This window comes from Crocodylus siamensis, chromosome 12 (genome assembly GCF_052110815.1).
Source record: "Crocodylus siamensis isolate JL-2025a chromosome 12, ASM5211081v1, whole genome shotgun sequence".
Taxonomy (NCBI): Eukaryota; Metazoa; Chordata; order Crocodylia; family Crocodylidae; genus Crocodylus; species Crocodylus siamensis.
This window is the reverse complement of record NC_143406.1, coordinates 24,320,646-24,343,579: the sequence shown is the minus strand read 5'-3', so window position 1 is coordinate 24,343,579 and position 22,934 is coordinate 24,320,646. Positions and strand designations below refer to the sequence as shown.

At 44.8% G+C, this 22,934-nt stretch overlaps 1 protein-coding gene across 1 annotated transcript in view; it reads right to left on the bottom strand.

Moving 5' to 3' along the window:
- Positions 1 to 22,934, bottom strand: part of DNAAF8 (dynein axonemal assembly factor 8) — a 202,596-nt gene that overhangs the window by 32,093 nt on the left and 147,569 nt on the right. The window contains exons 24-26 of the mRNA XM_090024739.1: positions 21,587 to 21,649; positions 17,627 to 17,680; positions 14,252 to 14,421 (exon numbers count right to left, since the gene is read on the bottom strand). Coding sequence (XP_089880865.1) covers positions 14,252 to 14,421; positions 17,627 to 17,680; positions 21,587 to 21,649 — 287 coding nt within the window. The remainder of the gene's footprint in view (positions 1 to 14,251; positions 14,422 to 17,626; positions 17,681 to 21,586; positions 21,650 to 22,934) is intronic.

Genomic DNA, 22,934 nt, shown 5'->3' with positions numbered 1-22,934 from the left:
AGAGAGCTTTCCTGTGTTTTGCCTACAATAACTGAGTAGCTAGGGCAATGGGGTCAACCTTTTTGGCAGGTGTGCCACAAATTAAGCCCTGTGCCCTCCCCAAGTGCCACTCCAAACCCCTTCCCCTGTCCTATCTACAATCTGCTTCCACAGAACACCATGAGGTGTTCTATCCCTTATAAACAACCATCCTACCTAACATAGCTGTTGGCATCATGATTACACCTATATTGTCCCATTCATTTTGAACCTTGACAATTTGTGGCAGTGAGTTTCACAGACTGTTTTGTGTACAATACTCTTTGCTTGTATCTGTTTTAAAAACCTAGCTAACAAACAGCCTAGAACATTGCACACTGGTTTACTGAAAGGTTGGGTGGCAGCAGAATAAATGATTCATTGTATCAAACTTCTTTTCTTTTAGTAACAACATGGAAGACTAATTTCTCTCTCAGAATCAAATGTACATTAGTTTAATGTGTTACGTGTGCCCGACTGCGCAGTTCCAGTGGCACACAGGTTGTTTCTGCGCCTACTTTGCTGTAGCAATGAGCTACGGCAACGTAGTTCGTTGCTACAGCAATATAGCAGTAGCATCATGATTAGTGCCTGCCAACGCTATGCCACTGCAGCAATAAGCTACATCACCATAGCTCGTCGCTACAGTGATGTAGCATCTCGTGTAGATGTGCCCAGAAAGAACCTCTTTTAGTGCAGAAATTCTCTTCCTGCCCCAGCCATGCAGATATATAAGCACAAATCAGACCTAAGATCTGAGAGTAGGGAGGTTTGACTGTTATCATGGAAAAAGAGTGAAGGATGGAACCTGCCTGCAGGGACATCAGGGATTGAGGCTTGATTTGCTTAGAGATAAGTAGTGTTGGATGATCCAGTCTTCAACAGTGTTGCATTTGCTTTGAGTGACAACTACTGGGCTCAGTCCAGAGGTAGGGATTCTAAATATAGGAGTAATTCTTTCTTGTTTGTCATATATGCATCCACTACTTGGCTGCATGCACCTTGGTGTGGAAGCTATGGAGCCAGATCATGCAGCTGGGTTTTGGGGAGCTCCCCAGTTGCCAGTTGCTTACTAGAGGGGCTCCTTAGTCCCCAGCTATATGTGCTCTGGCCTGGAAGCAGTGCGCACGGAGCTAGTGACTGATGAGCTCTCCAGTTTCAAGCAGCATGCTTCTATACTGGGAATTGGCACTTGGGGCTCTCCCCATTGCTCTCCCCACCTGATCAGCAGAGGCAGTCCCTGGTTCAGAGACCCACCTACTTAAAGGCACACTGGTGCAGCCCAGCATCAGGGAAGTGGTTCCCTAATGCCAGGCTGCATCAGTGCTACCAGCAAGCAGGGAACCTGGTTTGGGGGACTGGGTCCCCCATGCCAGGTTCCTGGCTGCACAATTGTACAATTGGGTTCTGAGGAATATTATCCCCATGCACATCTGATACAGCAGGAGGTGTGATCTTTGGGATTGGGCATAAAATTCCTCAGAGCCCAACTGTACAGTGATTCTAATGTCTGCCAGGGGCCTGGATTTCAATGATTCAGCATTAGGGCTGTGCGAAATGCCACCGTTCCATTTTGACTTGTGTTTCGACGGAACAGCATTTCGTTTTGAATTTAGTTTCGATTCGAAACTGCTGTTCCATTTCATTTTGTTGAAACAGTTTTGCTGTTTTGACACTTTTTCGATGTTTTTCCCATAAGCTATAATGGGGAAGCTTGAAACAGCCTATAACTTTGTCATTTCTGGCCTGATTTGGATGAAATGATAGCCCCTTCTGAGGGCACGAAGCCTGCCAAGTTTCAAGGAGATAGGTACAGGGGTTTCAGGGAAACTGCACCTCAGAGTCTTGAAAGTAAAAAACTCATGTCATGTATATGTGCTAAGCCACAGCAGGGTCACAACTGCAGCCTTGTTATCCCTTGCTGAGGCAACAAAACCTGCCAAGTTTCAAGGACATAGGTGCAGCAGTTTGGAGAAAACTGTACGTCAAGCTGCGGACAAGAAAAACTCATGACATGGGTGACACTGTGTGTGTGTTAAGGCTCAGCAGGGTGACAGCTGCAGGCCTGCTAGCCCCTGCTGAGGCCATGAAGCCTGCCAGCTGTCAAGGGGATCAGTGCAGGGGCTTCTGGATTCTGGGGCCCTGCACCTCTGGCTGCTGACAGGCAAAACTCATGACATGGGTGCTTGTGGGACTGTGTCTGTCTTGGGGCACAAGGGGGGTGAAAACTGCAGGCCTCCTAGGCCCTGCTGCAGCCACAAAGCCTGCCAGCTGTCAAGGAGACAGGTGCAGGGGGAGTCTGGGTTTAGCTTTAGCTGCTGACAGGCAAAACTTGAGTCATGGGTGGGTGACACTGTGTGTGTGTTAAGGTACACCCTCACTCAACTGACACCAAGGCAGAAAGCAGGGCAGTTCAAACAATGCTGTCTTTTATGCAGTTTTTCCATCCCACCCCCCAGAGCACTGGGATTGGCAGGGACCTTAGGAAAGGATGACAGTCACTGGTCACACAGTCAATAATGAGAGCACTCCTTCCCCTCCTTTCAACTTGCTTGTTTCATTTGGAGGCTGTTTCGAAGCTCTCTGGTTCATTTTGATTTTGCTGTTTCAAGCTCAAAATGAGTTGAAACAGCGTCGAAATTAAACTGCCATCGAAATTTCGCACAGCCCTATTCAGCATCTATGATACTGCTGCTGAAGAAGGATAGAGCAAGGGCTTGTTATAGCCCAGCCAAACTGTCTAAATGGATGGACAAGAACAGGGTTGTCCAACTTCAAAGTGGTCAGAGGCTACATGTTGCACTGATTGCAGACCCCGGGCCATACATCCCATGGGCTACAAGTTGCAGTATTCACGTGAGCTCCCCAAAGCCCCTGATGTGTGCAGTGCCCCCTGTCACACAACCCCCCACATTGCCACCACTGCATGGGCAATCCCCCTCACTAACTGCTGCTATGCAAGAACTGCAAGCCTCCCCATTGCTACTACCACACTGGTGATCACACCTGCAACTGCTGCTGGCCAAGCCCTCCATTCACATCACTGCACAGGCAATTCTCCACTGCTGCACAAACAGTATAAGCCCCTCTCCTCCCCCAATGCTACCACCACCATGCACACCATTCCCTTGTGCTGCTGCATGAACCCCTTCCCTCCTCCTACCACATGAGCCCCCTCTCTTGTCACCAGCACTGTGCAGGTGATCCCGCCCCACAGTGCCCACCACCGCCATGAGCAGCATGAGCCCCCTGCCTGAGCCCTCATCCCATTGGCACTGTTTTATGGGCAGTGAGCTCACCGAGCCTTCTGCCAGGCTGTCCTGCCCCAGAGATCCTGGTTAGTACCACTTCAATAGGAACAGTGGTGGCCAGGTGGAAGCTTGGGGGCCACATGTTAACTTTTCGCAGGCTGGATGAGGCCCATGGGCTACCAGTTGGACAGCCTTGGACTAGAATGTCACAGCTATTGTACATCATAGTCCTGCAGGGACTGCTCTTTAGTACAGAAGTAGCAAGCACAAAACAATGTGGTCCAGGTTACAGGGCATAAGACTAGGGTCCATGGTATCCTAGTTCCCCTCTTGGTTCTGGTGTTGACCCACCATGACATTGAACAAATCACTGGACCTCTGTTTCCCACCCTACTCTTGTCTATTTTCAGACATTAAGTTTACAGGCAGGGACTATTTCATATTATGTGCTTGCCTAGTGTCCAAAAGAAAGATGCCTTGATTTCAGCTGGACAGCAGCAGTAGGAATAGGTAGCAAGAACAGGAGAATAATTTGATAGTCTGAGAGACATAATTGATGAGGAGCCTGTGTTTTCTGGAAATGTGCAAAAATCCCTCAGAAAAACTGGGGGGGAGGGGAGGAATAGCTTAGAGCAAGTCAAAACAACAATTTTTCCATTTTCTCAACAAGACAAAACAACTGAAAAATATTTGCTTGGGGAAAACTTAAACATTTCCTTTGACCTTCACAACCTGCTCATTTCATTTTCCATTTTGTCCCAATTTTTCATTACATTTTGGCAATTCACAAAATAAAAACAACAATCTGAAAAGAAGAGTTGGAATTTCATTTAAAAAATGGCAACTTGAACCATTTTGGTGTCTCCATTTTTGTTGGGTGAATCTACTCATTGAATTTGACCTGACTTTGCCAATCCTTTTTAATTACTTGAAAAACTGCATTTTTCAGTGAATAAGCAATTCATTGAAAAATATGTGCTCAGATCCAGAAAACAGTTCTGCTCTTGTGTGGATAGACAAGTTAAGCAAGAATTTTGATACAAGTTGTGATCCTTGTCAATCTTGCATTTAAAAACACATTTGTCTCAGGAAATTATATAAGTTGAGGAAAGCATTATTGGAGTAACAAGATCATTCAGATGGTATTATTGTCTATGGGGAATGTATATAAAAAACTTCACAAGACTATACTGTGCGAAGGAAGTGCAATTTGAGCTGGTGGAAGACTGTCAAAAAGAATTTCAAAAATAAAAGTTCTAGTTGTTCCTGTTCTGCAGGATTTTAAACCAACCATCTTTCATTATTTGAACTATTTGAGAGAATTTTTTTATAAAAAATATCATCTAGTTATCTAAATAATCATCAACAATTTTGTTACCGATCAAAAATATTTTAAAAAATCATTCATTATCAGTTTCAGAAGCAATTGATAAAAGTAGCAATAAACATTTCAATGAAAAATGCAATAAAACTGCAATATTTGCATATTTTTAAAGAAGTCAACTGAATTTTTCAAATGTTTCATTTAGAAACAAATGGCTATCTCAATAAAACAACAACAGCATTGTTCGGGATTGTAGGGGGGCAGTCAGGAAGGCCAAGGCAGAGATGGAACTGGGACTAGCAACCCAGATCAAGGACAACAAGAAGTCCTTTTCTAAATACATAGGGGGTAAAAAGAAGGTTCCGGGTAACGTGGGGCGTCTGCAGGACACACTTGGAAATCTGGTGGTCTCACCAGATGACAAAGCTAACTGTCATGGGGAGGAATCAAGGGATAGACCCCAAGGGGCCAGGGGGGAACCCTGGGGTCAGGAACATGCTGGGGAAGACGAAAGGAGACAGAAAAAAACCAGAAAATCCCTTACCTGTAGCTGGAGCCGCAGCAAAACTGGAAATGATGGAGGGACCTGAGCGGCTCGTTAGCCACACCTTTTTAAAGCTGCAGCCAGCTGGTAACAGGGGTGACGGGAGCTGGACAGGGAAGATAAAAGGAGCCACGGGCGAGGACCCAGAGGAGGGAACCAGAAGGTCGCCAGTGGGAAAGTCGTTTCCGGGACCCCCATCAGGGGGAATAGGGGGCAGGACTGCCTCCCACTGTGCAGAAAGACGCCTTGAAGTCTGGTGCAGGAAAGACGCCGGTGGCAGCACAGAGAAGGGAGAAGAGGAGGCACCCCATTCCGACAGAGGACTCGGATGGGAAGACCGAGCAGAACAGAAGGAGTGGGTCAATGGGAAGTGCCCTCAAAGAACTAGGGAGGACAGCAGAACACAGGACGCCATACCAGGTAGGGCCAGTGTGGGCTCAAGAGGGCTCAAGGAGATACCCCAGGCGGGGAATGAAGAGCCTAAACAGCAAGAGGGGCTGCGGAAGATGGGCTCCAGCAACGCTGAGTCACCCAGCAGGAAATGGGGGGAAGACATGGCTAGAGGGACCACCGAGGGTCAGCAAACCCATAGGCTGGGTGAAGAATGGAGGGGAGAACATGGTAGCCGGCAGACAGGGCAGACCCAGAGACAGGCCAGTTAGGGGCTTTAGAAGTCTGGTCCTAGTGTAGTGGAGTAGGCTGTGGGGTCAGGTAGTAAAAGGCCAGTAGGCACATCCTAAGCAACCTGGGAGCCTATCTGGTATTGTGGGGTTTTTTGTCTCTTTCTGTTTCCCACTTTTGGAGAGGTTGTTAGGTACGGCCTAGAGAGATCCCTTAGTGTTGGCTAAACCATGAAAACCTCAAGGAGAACTAGACAGTTGGGGGACCCAGTAGATAGAGTATGAGGTGAGCTCAGGTGGCCTATTGCCAATCTCTATAGGAGGACATGGGGCCAAACATCATCAGGGACTTGTCGCAGCTGGGTATAAGGGCAAGGTATAGGGGAGGCTGGAGCCTCGCGGAAGATCACCGTCCAGAGTTTCCAGACACTTGAGAACCCTGGTAGTCAGACCCCACCACTGGAGTAAGATACAAAGTCATGGCAGACGAGATTGGGGAAAAGACTACCCCAAAGTGGGGAAACATCCACTCGGCAGGATCTCAAGGACAGATCAGCGGACACCCCTATATATCTGGGGTCACGTGGCATGTGACTGGATGTTCAAGACCCGATGGGTGCACTAACCTATTTAACAATTTCTTTGCCTCCATTTTTCTGAGCAGGGACCAGGTCATCCCCCCCCCCACCAGGATCCCCGATCATCCCAGGGGAGGCACAGCCAGGCGCAGGGTCAGAAAGGACCTAGTCAGGGAACTTCTGGTGGGACTAGATGTGTTCAAATCAGCAGGTTCTGATGACCTCCACCCCAGGGTGCTGAGGGAAGTAGCAGAAGTCATTGTAGGACCCCTGGCACAGCTTTACGAGCACTCATGGTGCTCTGGTGTAGTGCAAGAGGACTAGAAAAGGGCCAATGTGGTCCCTATTTTCAAAAAAGGGAGGAAGGAGGACCCAGGAAATTATAGGCCTGTTAGTCCTACTTCGGTCCTGGGGAAGCTCTTTGAGAAAATTATCCAGGTTCACATCTGCAAGGGGCAAGCAGGGGAGTGTGTGCTTAGGGGCAACCAACATGGGTTCATTAGAGGCAGGTCCTGTCAGACCAACCTGGTGGCCTTCTACGACCAACTCACAAAATCTTTGGACACAGGTGTCGCAGTGGACGTAGTCTTTTTGGACTTTAGGAAGGCCTTCGACACTGTCTCTCACCCCATTCTTGTTAAAAAATTTAGGAGATTGTGGTGTTTATGCCTACACAGTCAGATGGGTTGCCAACTGGCTAGAGGGCCGTACCCAGAAAGCAGTGGTGGATGGTCATTTTCAACCCTGAGGGAAGTTGGCAGTGGGGTTCCCCAGGGCTCGGACCTCGGGCCCGCACTGTTCAACATCTTCATCAGTGACTTGGACAAGGGGGTGAACAGCACCTTGTTCAAATTCGCATATGACACTAAGATGTGGGGAGAAGTGGGCACGCCAGAGATGAAGGACAGGCTGCAATTGGATCTGGACAGGTTACAGAGGTGGGCAGATGAGAATAAGATGGGATTCAATACTGACAAGTGCAGGGTACTGAACCTAGGGAGAAAGAACCAGCAGCATACCTACAGGCTGGGGAACTCCCTTCCCGTCAAGATGAACATGGGCTGACAATGTGGGGACACAGTCAGGAAGGCTAACCGCACCTTGTCATGCATCCACAGATGCATCACGAGCAGGTCCAAGGAGGTGATTCTCACCCCCTTTATATGACATTGGTCAGGCCACAGTTGGAGTACTGTATTCAGTTCTGGGCACTGCACTTCAGGAGGGATGTGGACAACATCGAGAGGGTTAAGAGGAAGGCCACTCGCATGATCAGGGGGCAGCAAGGCAGGCCTTACAAAGAGAAGCTACAGGACCTGAACCTGTTCAGCTTCCACAAGAGAAGGCTGAGATGGGGGGAATCTGGAGGCCATCTATAAACTGGCCAAGGGAGACCAGCAAGCAATGGGAGAGTCCCTTTCCCCCGAGCACTACTGGGAGTAACAAGGAATAATGGCCGTAGGTTGACAGAGAATAGATTCAGGCTAGATATCAGGAGGCGCTACTTCACTGTCAGGGTGGCTGGGATCTGGAACCAACTTCAGAGGGAAGTGGTGTTTGCTGCTACCCTGGGGGTCTTCAAAAGGAGGCTAGATAGACACCTTGCTGGGGTTGTTTGACCCCAGCATTCTTTCCTGCCCATGGCAAAGGGTCGGACTTGATGATCTCCTCAGGTCCCTTCCAACCCTACCAACTATGAAACTATGAAGCAACAACATGGGACCAGAATCAAGCTGGTTCCTTCTCTTCTGTTGCCACATCATCTGTAGTAAAGATTCAGCAATCCAAATCTTCACTTACACCTGTCCCCGCATTGTCTTCTGCATCCACAATAGTTTTGCACACGTGTAGCTGTCTAGAATTTAGTAAGCAATTCTGTTAATGCAAAAGAAAGAACAGATTTCAGCTGAGCACTGGCTCTCCAGAGCTAACATGACTAAAAGCAGCAAAAGCTTCTCTGGGCATGTCTACAAGTGCAATCAATGTGCCTAAATTTTCTAAAATTCAGACACATTAAACTACACCCCCATATGCATCTGAACATGTGCCTGTCAGGAACAAATTTGCTTCTGATGAGAGTTCAGTCTTGGGATACTCCTGCCCTGCTCTCTCCGGTTGCCAGCCTGGGGCTGACAAGGGGTATGGGGTCTAGTCCTGATCTTCATGGAGCAGGGGAGAACCGTCCTGGCTGCTGGACAGCTGCCTCCTAGCCCCACGGAGATCAGGACACATCCTGATCCCAGCATCCATCCCAGCATCGCACCATTCATGAGCCGCCCTGGTACCTTGAGATATGAAGAAAAAATATTTAAAGATGTGTCTATAGCTGAATCGCTGATTCTCCAAATCAGCACTGAATCTTCAGATTCAGCCAAATCAAATTGGGGACAGTGATCTGAAACAATAAATCAAACTACTATCCCTGATTTGGGCTGAAACCGGAATCTGAATTGAATACGGCCCGTTTTGCACACCCCTACTGCCCGGCAGCTGGGTTAGCTCTCCCTGCCCCATAGAAATTGAGACAGTCCTGATCTCCATGTGGCTGGGAGGCAGCTGCATAGCAGCCAAGACAGCTCTCTCCATCCCTGTGGCCCCCTGCTGCCTAGACTGACCGGGCAATTTGTTTCCAGTCAGTGTCTGTTAAGTGCACAGTGGTACAATAATTTAATACGCTGATTTCTAGGACCTATATCTAAAAGTACTAGAAAATGTGCATTACACTAATCTAGTATACAGTAATCACTACACATGTCTAGACAGTGATGCTTTACTGTGCATTAGTCTAATGTGCAGTAAAACATCTTGTGTAGATGCATCCTCTGTGACTCTAGGACTTGAAGGGATTTTCTAGGTTTTCAATCCCAATGTCCTGCTATCAAAGACAACTATATCACATAAACCACCATAAATTAATCAAGTTCCATCTTCAAATTAAAACTAAACATTAGTAGCAAGGGTTCTGAATCTTTACAAGGGCCTTAGAGTAAGGAGGCATAAGCCTTTACAAGGACCTTAGAGTAAGGAGGCATAAGCTATACATACTGAGAGCCATCAGAGTGGGGTGAGATCTAACAAAATGGTTTTGATTCTATTTATTTGACCTTCACATTCATTTTAAAAATCACATGATTATTGATTCTTCATCCTCAGCTAAAAAGTACCATTGTAATTATGTAACTGCAGCAAATAGAAGGTCAATCTATTATTTATTGTGTGCCAAGGGCCAGAAGTTATTTAGATGCTCCATGTTAATATTTAAGATTAAAAGTAATCATGTTGCTGTAATGACATTGCTGTAGATATTTGTTGGAATGTGTGTAAATAAAACATTAGAAAGAGAAAGTAGGCTGGGGGCAATCAGACTACAAGGAAGTGAGGACAAAATCTTCCTTCAATTGTTATTCACATTGAAAAATAAACTGCAGAATAATCCCACCTAAGGAACTAATCCAAACCCCACGAGAGTCTTTCTAGAAAATGCAGTGGGTTTTGGATCAGGCTTCAGTTGAGGAATTGGAAAACAATGGGCAGAACTTTCGTAAATGTTTGGAATTTACAATCTGGACCAGGCTTTCAAGTACTCAGCTCCCATTTGGGCATCCAATTACATGGCAAGCTTTTCCAAAGAGACTGGCACATTAGGCTTCAACAGGACCTGTGGGGGACCAGGACTTTCTAGGGACCACATTTTCAAAAGAGTTCATGGTCACATTTTCAATTACTCAGCACTCAAACTTAGGGGCAGATTTTCAAAAGAGTTCTGCTCCCAGCTAGGCATTTAAGTAAGATGTTAGTATCCAAAGGCTATCTTTGTGACCCTTATACTCAGAGTGCAGACAGAAGTGCAACTACCCACTGTACTTGAGAACGCTTTGCAGGAAGTGTTCTGAGTTACAATGATCACTTGGAACAAACAGAAGTTCATGGTTGTTTCCAGGGAGGAAAGGAATTTAGTGGGGCTGTACAAAGCTTCAGTCACTCATTTTATTCGGAGGAGATTTGGCCTGAATCTCCAAATCTGAATCGAATCAGGAGACCCATTAATTTTTCCAAATCAAATCGGAAGCGTCTGAATCAATTTGGAGAGATTCAACAATTTGGCCATAGACACAGCTTTATATGTTTTTTCTACGTACCTGAAGGTACCTGATGGTACCACGAATGCTGAGATGGTGGGGCAAATGGAGCATCCCATGGGAGTGTGGGGTGGGAGGAGGTGTCTGACTGCCCCGGCCTACTTTTAGCAGGAATCACTGTCCCCCAAGTCAGACCAAATCCAAATCCGAATCAAATACTGCCTGCTTCGCACACCCCTAGAATCTAGCTGCTGTTTACAAGCCTGCAGCTGGTTTCTTTTAGTGACCATCCCTGCTCAGTTGCAAAGTTTTCAGAATGGGAGGGAGGAAAGTGAGCTGAAGGAGCTGGTTCTAGGGATTCCTCAGCCAGCACTGGAGGGTAGGGTGGGTGTATTGGAGCCCCTTTGAGATAAGGGGCTCCAATTCACCCATCCCACCCTCCAGCGGGGGCTTAAAACCCTCCAGACTAAAATTGGCCCTTGCCAGCTGGGGAGTGGGGAGCGCCAGCTGGTGCCTTCCCCCTTCCCTCCCCACCCCCCCACCCCCGAGATGCCAGTGGCACTTCTGGTTTGCTGTCAGCGCTTCCAGGGATGGTGACTGGCCACTGGGGGACCTTTCTCCCTGTCGGCAATCGGCCTCTGGGGGACCCCCAGAGCCAGAAGGCACCAGTTGCCCATGCAGAAGATGCTGTTTTGAAACAACTGCATCTGATGCATGCAATGAGGAGCCAGATTTTCATCAGATCAGCCATTTTTGAAGCTGTCTGGAGCCATGCACTTGTGTTTGGTTATGGCTATAAATTTTCCATCACCAGATTGGGCAAAAATTGTCTTCTGTTTATGCAGAGAGTTTCAAAAGGCTTTGTACCCAAAATGTGCTGAGTTCTTTTTTCTGAAAACCACCTGCCTTTAGTGTGTTTCCAAAAGCTGAGTGCTTATGAAAAGGAGACCCCAACAATGGGTGCTGAGATCTTCGGGAAGATCTGTCCTCAGAGCTGAAAAAACTAATCCCTGCTACCTGGGAGGTGAAACATCCTGTGCTTGTCTATCCCCCACTGTCAAAAACAGTCTATTATCTCTTTTTCTCATGCTCTGAAATAATACAACCTGCTTTTTTTCTACGAACAAACAAACAATGCTCATAATTTTAAACTCATTAGTCATCAGCTTTTAAGGGAACTAAATCAATGCTCAGCAGCTGCTCTGGTATGCTGGAAAAATCCAAGAACAAGTCAAGAAGTTCAAATGAAACAACAGCTCTCCAAAGCTTGCCACCCCCACCATCTCCTCTAGATAGACAAAGGGGCTTTTTAATAGCTGTTGAAATGCTTGCATGTTTTTGACAACCAATGAAAAAAGCATTTCTCTTTTTAAAGTTATGATAACAATAATATTGTAAATCTCTTACCAGCCACCCAAATAATCACCACATTTGCCTTAATGGGACAAAAGTGAGTACTCAAATGAGACAATGAGGGCTCAAAAAGAAGATAGGGCTATGTATCTGTATCCTGCCTTTTCTCTTTATTATTATGCACAGAGGCAGAAATTTTTATTGCATTCCTTTAAATAGATGGGAATTTTCCTCCTTGCTTATTATTTTAGAATATCAACATTGTTTTGTACTCTAACCCTTCCTTGAGAGTGTGAAAGGCAGCTGTCATAAGCCTTTACAGTCACCTTAAGTATAGGGACAAGAACAATTAGGCTTGGCAGAAATCAATTTTTATTTTTTAATAATTTTGATGATATCAATTGACTTGATAATAATATTGATGTCTATTTTTAAGCATTTATTTAGATTTGTATTAATTTAAATTTCTAGGATTGTGTGAAACTAGGAGTGTGGGGGGCAGGCAATTTATTAACGACAGTATACTATTATTATAGTGCACTTTAAACACCTATCACAACAAGCATAACTGTAGGACTGCTGCCAGCTGAGCAGCAGAGCTGCCATCAGTCCCAGCTCCGCTCTCCCATAGCTTCCTCATCTACTTTGTCACTTCCTCTTCCTTTGTTCCCAGTCCCCTACGGATTCTGGGAGGTGCAGTCCAAACAGCAGTCAGCATGGTTCTATAGGACTGCTCCCCCTTTAGTTACATACTCCATCAGCCATCATTTTTCTTACATTCCCTTTTTTATACATTTTGATTACTAATGATGGAAATATTTTTGCATTGGTCTGTGAGTATGAGGTGAAATTGACATTTATCAATGTTTACTGATAAAAATTGAATCGTGCAAATCCTAAGAATAATGGATCATTAATAAAGGCTTCCTTTCTCTAACATATTCAATGCACCCAAATGTTAAATACAAATTAATAAAAACCATCAGCATGAGTTTTAAACCACAAAATTCACCCTGTTTCAGTCACTCAACTTTCACTCTTTTGTTTTGTGATGCCAACATTTCATTAGCTCTCCAGGCATCACAAAGACTTCCAAGCTATAAAGAACCTGAATTCATAATGTTAAACAAAAAAGCAGAAAATAAAATACCTTTATAACTGAGGGGAAAAAACATCTTTCAGGCCTTCATTATTACCCAGGAGGAAAGGCACAGCCCAATGTCGTTTTTATTTGCACATCGCGTTTGAAGACCCCAGGATACAAATCTCAACAGCAGAGGTTCAAATGCAAATATGCTAAGGCTCAGTGGACTCATCTACATGTGCAAATAATGTAGGATCAGTTTACTCTAGAGTAGCAGCAGTCTGCTCTTGCTCCCTGTGGCCCTGAACTGGGCCCCTGCAGCAGTGAGGGGGAGCTCTAGGCTCCCCCTGGCTGCTAGCCCAGGGGCTGGCAGGGAGCATGGGGCCAGGAAAAAGCTGCCATTGTTCCCTGACCCCAGGAGCTGCCTGATGCTAGGGTGAGCTCTGCCACCAGAGCCTGGGTGCGGCCCAGGCCCCCACAGCAGAGAGTGTCTAGGCCTGCTTTGCAATTGCAGGGCCGAGGATTGGAGATTTTTATCTCCTAGTCCAAGCTCCATGGTTGTGGGTCTGGCTAGGAGCTGGGCTGTGATATTCTTAACTCTCAGCCTGAGCTCCACGACTGCACGCCTGGACTGAGAGATAAGATTCTCTCAGTCCTTGTAGAGCCTGGAGATAAGAATCTCTTAGCCCCTGCTCCTTGATCAGGATCAGGAGGTGGGGGCTGGGAACTCCCTGCTGCCATGGTAGGGGGACATTGTCCCCACATGAGCTCCAGTGGCAGAAACTGCCCCAGCAGCAGGCAGTTCCTGGGGGCATGGAGCAATCTCCTGCCCCCTGCTACTCAGCTGACTGAGAGCAAAATCCTAGTCAAGCATCTACATGTGCTGTACTGTTCAGTAAGTAATTGAGAGCAAATTTGCTACTTGTATTTACAGGTAACTTACTTGTGATTAAAGCAAATTACTGCACAGTAAGCATCTGCATGTGTAGATGGTGATCCTTACTGTGCAGTAGTTAGCTCTAATCTCGAGTAAAGTGTCTTGTGTAGATGCAGGGTGCACCCACTGTGAGTCAGGAAGCCTAACAACTAATTTATTCAGAGCCCAAGATGTCCCCAAACAAGTTCCACATGCTGCTCATAACGCAGAACTTTTGTCCTGGAAACACCAGCTCTGTTTCTCCATGCCATGAGATATAGAGAGTCTGTTGGCCTTGTAGCTATCTGCCTGTCTAAGGCCACTGAGGATAAGATTCTTTTTTACAGACCACCTGTGACAATCACAGAAAAATCCTGGACTAGAACTATTGCCTCCTCAAGAATGGATTGTGCCAGCACATTCTGCAGCCTCTCTGCCCTAAATACAAATGAAGTCACAGATCTGCCTCTTGTTTTTGACAAACCTGCTTAGCTTCAGGTGAGAGAAGTCCTAAGATGATGTCTGGTTTCAGGGTCACATTCTTCATCCCAACGAAGCTGAATTTTTCTAAATCTAGCTTTCGAAAGATCCTGGCAAGGTTACGTGCCCAGGCACCAGGTTTGATCAGCAACACTGTGCAGAGAAGCTGGGCTCCTGAAACAAAGGACAAGTGTGAAAGCAAACCTGCTGATAAGAAATAGATGTAAAGCACAGAACACTGGTATTCATTTTCACTAGTTTTAAACACAAATTTAAATGTAAACTTTTTTGTTACCTAAGACAACGAGATTTAATAGCTGGCATGCCGTCCACAGGAACTGCACTGACTGAACCAAACAAGTACAGAATAAGAATGGTGATACAGTTTAACTTTTTAGTTTTAAATTGTATCTGGAGTAACCAGAAGCAGCAGGTTGAAATGGTTAGCTATTTGAATATCAGTGGTGAGCTCTACCTACAGTTCCAAAGCTTTTACATGACAGACTTGTACACCTAGAATCAATCTGTATAAAATTTACCTTTGGGGTCCTGTTTTTGGATGCCTGGAACAGGATAAACTATTCCCTTTTTTCATGTGATATAAGAAGAGAACTAAATCAAAGGTACCTTATGAAGTATATGGTGCAGTTCTTAGGGCAACTTATTATTTATCTCTCATATGCTTCTGTCTCTCGATGGCCTCCTCTACATATTACATGTATTACACAATTAAGTGGTTAATTGTGCAATTCATTTAGACTGGCTACACATACAAACTAACTATCATGCCATTAAACTGTCCATCCACCTATAAAGTTAGAGCTAGAAAATATGTAACTTTACAGCTAGTTTCTATCCAGCTTTATTTTGCATACTTGTAGATGCTGACCAGGAGAAAATTGCTCCCAGTCAAGCTAGGCAGCAGCGGGCAGAGGGGGTAGGTACAGCTGTCCTGGCTTGGTGGGACACTGCCTCCTAGCCTAGCCACGAGGAGACAGGGACCTGCCCTGACTTCCACTGGTAGGGATATCTGTCCCAACTGCTGAGCAGCTGCCTCCCAGCCATGTGGAGATCAGGATGGATCCCAATCTCCATGTGGTTGGGAGGCAACTGCCTGGCAGCTGGGACAGCTCTCCCCTACCTCATGGAAATCAGGACTAGCCCCCATGCCCCCTGCCAACCCTGGCTGGCACCCAGAGAAGCCTGGATCTCCCCCTGGCTGTTGCAGGGGGCAGAGTGGGGCAGAAGTGGCCTGAGACTGAACTGCTCCAGTTGGAAGCAAATTTGCTCTCAACAGGCTCATGTTCAGATGCGTGTGGGGGTGCAGTTTAATGTGTCTGAATTTTCTGCGCAGAAAGTTCAGGCACATTAACTGCATGTGTAGGTGCACCCACTGTCAAGTAGCTTAAGTTGTTAACTTCCTGTGAATAGCACTGTCTTTATTAAAACAGAAACTTTAAGGAAAACTTTGGAGTGTGTCTGAAACATAGCCCTCCAGGGCTGGTAGCCAAAAATTCACCATGTAATAGAGAGCGCCAGAAAATGAAACTGACCAGAAATGGAATCTGACCAGACTAGCTTTGCTGACCTCACTGGTTGAAACGTATAAGAAGGAAACACACAGCATAAATGTTAACATCTAAGAAACCTCATTCTAAAGTTCTACCAATCAAGTTAACCTTAAATGTTATAATGTTGGATATATAGTTACATCACTTATCCTAATGATGCCCTTTGAATATTTGTTTTCTAACTCTGTTGTTATAATCAGTAAACTAAGCCTGTCATTTACTGGCAGAAAACAGTACCAGTTAGCAAGAAGATGAGATAACCAGTACTGCAGATGGCTAGCGCTGTTCCCATTATTATCTGTTTGTGTATATAAAATGTCACTTTATGTTTCTTATGCATCATATTACTAATTATACAGCTGTCAGTGCAATGAAGCCTCAACAATACTACATGTATTTTGTCTGCATATGCAGTAATTTTCAAATGGCAAGAGGCATGGTATTGATTCATAGCACAAAATGGGTTGGGACCAAATATAGAAGTAACAACATGTTCTTCATTCTATAGGAAAACCTAACCCATTTCCTATTGGGAGTTCTTACACTGCGGGATCTACTATTTTTTTTATAACATCCTTGAACAGAAAGGTAAATTCCATAGCAACAGCTTGCTCTGCAGAGGCAAGCCTCCCTGTTCCCTTCAGCTACTGGTATATAGAATGGCAATTTAAATTACATACTGTTACATAAGTACTCATTGTCCTCAAAATGTTTTACTCACCATCTGCTACATTTCTGGGCAAACAGTCCCATTCTTTCTGGTATGTGAATCACCACATCGTGCTTATTCATATACTTTATTCGCATAATGTAGACATATTATCCTGGCCTGAAGATGTACAAATGCTCTTATCTTCAGGGTGGCCTTTAAAACATATATCTTCAGATCCTTCTAAGAGCTACATTTTCTACTAGATCCATGGTTCTCAACATTTTTAGTCTCAAGGCACTCCTATCTAAACTCAAGGCACCCCTTAGAAAATGTTAGCTCATAGTTTTCACTTGTTTTTTTTTACTACAGGAAAATAAAACAGCAATTCTTCTGTTGCAAACAACTCAGAAATCCCACAACAGGTCAGAATGCTTTTAAGACTATAAATTCCTATGTGAAAACTCTTGGGCATCATGTCTGCACACCTAATAGTGCTAACATTGTGCTGCACCCCTGAAAAGATCTCAAGGTACCCCAGATTGAGAATGACTATACTAGATCCACACAGTGGACTGTCACTTATAGCAATAATCACTTCCCATATTATGTGTTACCTTTATTATGCAGGCCTCTTTAATCTTTTCCAAGACTCCTGGTTACATTCTCCATTCACTTGTGACTGCTTTCTGAATTTTCCAGGTTTTGGTAAAACTTTTCTGGCCTTGGTAGCTTTTTTATGTTCTGTGGTTCCCTCAGTTCCCTTTCTGTTGGTCCAAGTTTACCAAAATGCCTCTAAGTGGTTTTACTTTCAAAGAAGTGACATGCTGGCTTCATGAGTACTGATAAAGCTGCAATGCATGTTTTTTTTTTAATTTAGATGTGTGATTTAAAGTGAATTCTCTCTCAAGAGAAGGAAATGTCAGGCTTCCTGAGATGTTTAGATACAGAAGTATGTATTACTGTCAGTGTTCAAACCCAGGGAACGATTTGATACAATTCTAATTGTCTTCCTTTTGCTTGGTATCTTTAACTGCTCCATAAAACCAGAGTCAAATAAACACACACTTTTCTGCAGGAAGCTTTGCTGAATAACTGAGGGGGGAGAGGGGCGGGAGGGGAGGGGGAAGAGAGAAAGTTACTATATTGCCTCTCTTACCTGCTTGCATGTAGGTGAACACTGATTCTACACTGCTTCTTTGAGTTTCTTCCCCTAAAGAAGAAGAGATGAATAGATATTAATAGAAGGCAGCCTTGCTTGGGGAATAATACTATCATCTCTGTTGTAAATGTAGCGTGTGATTATTACACAGTTGTTCATAAGGATTCATTTGTTTTCAGAATCCCATGTCTGGACATACACAGCCTTATTTTAGAAGTTCTGGGGTTTCAGAAATGGTGGGAGCATCCACAAATCTCAACCCAGCCCTGCAGGAGCTCGCTTGTGAAAATCAGACCAAGCAGTATATATCAGTTATACAAGTGCTGAATTCCATAGATTTAATTCTCACCTACCTTGTTACTGTGTTTGGGGAAAGGAGGTTAACCTTGGGAGGAACAGAGGTGGTTTAAACCACCTTTGTGATCCCCAATGTTGTGGCCAAACCAGAGTTTGCCTGACCATTTGGGTAAGGCAGAGCAGTCTCAACACTGATCTAACTTACGCTCTGTTTCCCAGGCCCTTCAATGGGCTCTAAAAAATAGAGCAGAGGTAGTGAAGTATATTTTGGCCACACCCCTAATCTACCTCCTAAAACTATGAAGCAGAGCTAATTAACATGAGTGTAGCAGCATGCAAACACAGCCACACTACTGGTTCAGGAGGCAGTGGGTGCATATACACACAGTATGGTGCTGTTGCTACAGCACTTTTGGAAGTACTAAAACATGGCGCAGTATGGGTGGTTACTGTGCAGTGCATGTGGGTAGATTTCACCCCCATGTCGCTTTAGGGGCGTGCTATTCCCAGGGAGTGCGCTGCTAAGGCAATCTAGCCGGTGATCATGTGTAGACATACTTGATTTCAACATCACTATAGCCTACTGTACGGCAACATAGAGCACTGTTACGTTGCCATATGGCAATGTGTAGATGCTCCCTGTGTTTAGCAGTACATATGTCCCTCTAGGCTGTTACTTTGGGAATATCTATGGGCACAACACAGGAGCAATAACTAGTATCTAGGCAACTAAAGCTCATGTTTATAAAAACATTTGCAATGTAGGGATTGGCTGACTCAAGGATTATAATAAAGTTTGAAACCTTGTGCCTCTAGGGTACCCGCCAATCCCCACTCTGGGTGAGGGAGGGTGGAACAGTACTGACATTTGAAGGCTCTTTGGTTAAATAATTTGGTGGGTTTCAGTCCAGTGACAAGACAAAGATTACAAACCCCACTAAATGTCCCTCTTACCAACACTCTTATTGGAGAACCAAAAGGAGTGAACAGGTCAAAAATAAACTCCCTACACACTCCTAGAGAACACTCCTCATAGCCAGCAATGGGGAACATCACTGAGAAAGCTGGGGCTGCTTCTGCTTCTTTTGTAACTCATTAAAAGAAAGGAGCTTCCAATACTTTTAATCTGGTAACTTTAAACAACACTAAATTTAATTCTAAAAAGTAAAAAAACCAAAAAAACCCCCCAAACCCTGTTTGTTAAAGGCAGACCCAGTCATTACAATCTTTCTGTATTTATTACAGTCTGAGGTCAGTATGGTGTCTCTTTCCCATAGCACTTTATTTGGAAGCTGCTTATCCATTGGATCCTTTCCTTCTAATAAGATCTAGTTTCTTTCTGTGTCTCTATTTTCTGTTCTGCTGAAATAATAAGAGGTGATAGTATAGGACAGGTCTGACTCTCAATCCCTCATCTCACTTCTCAGTGAGTACTTCCCCTCAGGACCGATTTCCTTCTTTACAATGTGAGGTTCTTATAAGCTTTCCTTGAAACTGTAACCTGGGAGGAAGCCTGATCTTGTGGACTCTGGGCTGGACTGGGACTCAAGAGACTTAAGCCCTCTTCTTAAGTGTGCCACTGACCTTGGGCAAGTCATTTTATTTTTCTATGCCTCACTTTTCCCCATCTGTATAAGAGGGATATGGATGTTGGCTTCTTTGATAAAATACTTTGAGATTTAGAGATGAAGTGAGCTAGAAAAGCTAGGCATTATTCTAACCCTAGACAGGGCTGCCTACCCATCCCAACTCACAGGAAGGCCATAGAGAAAGTATGATGCAATGGTTAGAGCACAAGCCTTGGACTTGGGAAACCTGGCTAGTATTTCCTACAGACATCCTGTGTGACCTTGGGCCCAAAGATTCAGAGATAATTAAGCACATAGCTCTCACTGATGTCAGAAGCCCCTCTGGAACGGGCTGGAGGAGTTTCTGAAGTGCCAAGTGCCTTTGTCCCCCAGCTGCTAAACACAGGACAAAGTTGAATCCTGTGCTTTGGTCCCTTGTTTAACTATGCTGGCTGGCCTGCCTGCAGCAGCATCGGTGGGCCAGCCAAAATTTATACAAAGTCACCTTCAGTGCTCTACTCTGTCTGTCTACTCTGTTGGCTTGTTCCCATCCCAGGTATTGGTCAAGCAAAATCACTGCCTGATAGAAATAAAAAGCAAGGCTCAAATTACTGCCTGGCTGCTCAAGCTGTAGACTCCTGGGGTGAAAGACCTGGTGGTGGAGTAGCAGTAGTGCAAATCATTCACAATCCTTACTATGCCTAGAAGCAGTACAGGGAAGGGCATGGCCACAGCACTTATTAAGCATAGCTTAGCTTTTATAACCCCTAGGTCCCTCAATGGGCTAACTGCTTTGTTTTTTCTCCCTTACTCACTTTGCCTCTTCTTTTTCCTCCCCACTTCCCTACCATTTGTTTTCTAATCACTGCTTTCTTTTTAGCAGCTTTGCTTCTTGTAGTCCCTTTACAGCATCTGATGAAGCAAGCCCTCTGCTTCTGAAAGTTTATGCTATACATGTCTGATTTAGTTAATCTATGAAGTGTAAATCTACCTTGATTTCTCCCAGAAATATCTGCAGCAAGGCTCTTATGGATCCCGATCTGTTAGACCCTTGTTGCACAGGACACTTAGGGCAAATCCAGACAAATGAGGACATGAAGTATGCATACTGCACATGCAGGCGTACCCTACACTGCTACTTTGCTGGATGGGGGAGTTTTTTGATCCGAGAAGATCCAGGGTCAAAAAACTCATGCCAAAAAAACCAGGGTGGCCCATGTGATGGCAGCATGCACTGCCCAAAACTGAAGCCTGGCTGGCCAGAGCCATGTTTTGGTTGCTGGCCAGGCTTCTTGCTGCAGAAGCACCACAGCTCCAGCTCCTGGAGGCTCCCAGGACTGCAGGTAAGGCTGCTGGAGGCTGCCAGGACCCCAGGTAAGGGCACAGTTACTGGCCCCAGCCTCCCCTACCTCACCCCAAGTAACCTGCTGCATGCCAGAGTGTGCATGTGGCACGGGTTTCCCCTGGAGACAAGTAACAGCAGAACAAAGTGTGCCACTGTTACTTGTCTCAGGGAAATGCATGTTCCTGCTCATCTGGATGTACCCTTAGACTCCAGTGTGGTGCTGGACCTGGGACTGGCAACCAGCAAACTGCTGTTATTACCTCTGTGGAGTGGTCAGATGAGAACTGAACACATATTACTTAATATGATTTGAATATACACCTCCACCCAAAAGTCCTAACTTTCCTATAATACAATTGCACTTAGCAATATACATTTGCACTTTACACACATTTTACTACAAACAGCAGATGATCACATTTTAAGTGCAGTTAACACATCCTAGGTGTAGTGTATGACAAGGCCCTTAATCAAACCTGCACCCTTCTTGCACTGGCTCTAGCAACAAGTGGTGCAGATACCATTGCCTACCCCCACCCCAATCTTGGGTTTAGCTGAGCCCTCTCTGTAGCAAAGACTTGCTAATCCAGGGGTTGATGGATCTGACAAAATCCTGTACACTTATCATTTTTTTCAAATTTGTTTTAAGAATATAAAATAGTCTGAAAATAGCTTGTAGATATATACTGAAACAGTTTGAAAGCTAGTGTCTAAAAGGGGCAACTGCTCCCATAACTATGGTCTTACCTTCAATCCTGGAACCTCTGCCAGGTGGTGGCAGGTACTTCATAGCAGGGCAATGTTTGGAATCTGAAAAGGGAAAGAGAAGTGCTTTTTATGACTAAGCATGGTGTGATGGCAGCAACTACTTGTTGAGGCTGGGAATGTAACTATATCTACCATGATGATAATAGTGGGCTCTAAACAGCTGCAAACCACTCAAGGGGAGAACTGCTCTTTAGAACAAAGACCCCCTGAACGATAAAACAAGAGGAGGAAAGAATTCAGAGTGGCTTTACAAAGAGATCCTGCAGGTTCCCAGAGTCATGGTTAATAGTAGTGTCTGTGCTTCATGTTTACTGTTGACAATGGCTTATATGAGTAAGGCTGGCTTTGCAGTTAACTCTTCCCTATAGAAGCTGATTTCTTACACTACACTTTAGATTTCAAGATTACTTTAATGCAAGTTAATGCTGCATTAACTCACATGGCTCTTATACTACATTTTGGGAGGCTGAACCCCACCCCTTTTTCAAGAGCCTGTTTTTCCTCCACCTTCATTCTGCATATACAACACCTGCACCCAGTCATCCAAGATCTTCCTTTTATAAGAACAGCATTTCTTTTAACGCTATCACAAGTCCCATCTTATTTTCTATAATGCTGGTTCATTGTTCTATTCTATATAAGCATCTGGCATCTGATGGAAGTACATAAGACTTTGGTGGTGGCAATGCAAATGAATTTTCTTCCCAGCGAGAGGAAAGGCAGCTAAAGGGCTATTACTTATATAAGGAATAAATGAGCTTATGGGACTCCAACACTTCCTCACTTTTGATAAAGTTACTGTGTACTTGACTTACCTTCAGCTCTTCAAGATAAGCATGTAAGCATAATATAAGAAACGTGCACAGCTGTGGGATCCAGAAGATGGTATACAATGCAAATGCGCATATTGTTTAACTTTGGGTGCTGAGAATCAGGGTTTCCTTAGATCTCATGTGATGTGCTCCTGCATTTTGTATTAGAGGCAAACAGCAAGAATCGCATCCTGTACTACTCCAAGGTAGCTGAATATTCCCACTGCTTGCAAAGTGATTTGACTTAAGGAGGTCTACCTCCACAGTACTTTCCACAGAAGAAAACTGGTAGGTTCACTACATGGAAATAGCAGTATGTATCATTCATATTTGGGAACCCTTTGTCAGCAGTCTATCCATGTTTCACAAACTGTTCTTCCTTCTTTAGTGTGAAAAGAAAATCTGACAAAAATTCCACTGCATCATCTGTTTTAGTTCCTAAAGACCTAAGGTGTCTATCTGCACAGGAACACTGGGTGCTGGAGTGTATGTCTATACTTTTATATGTTGTCAAA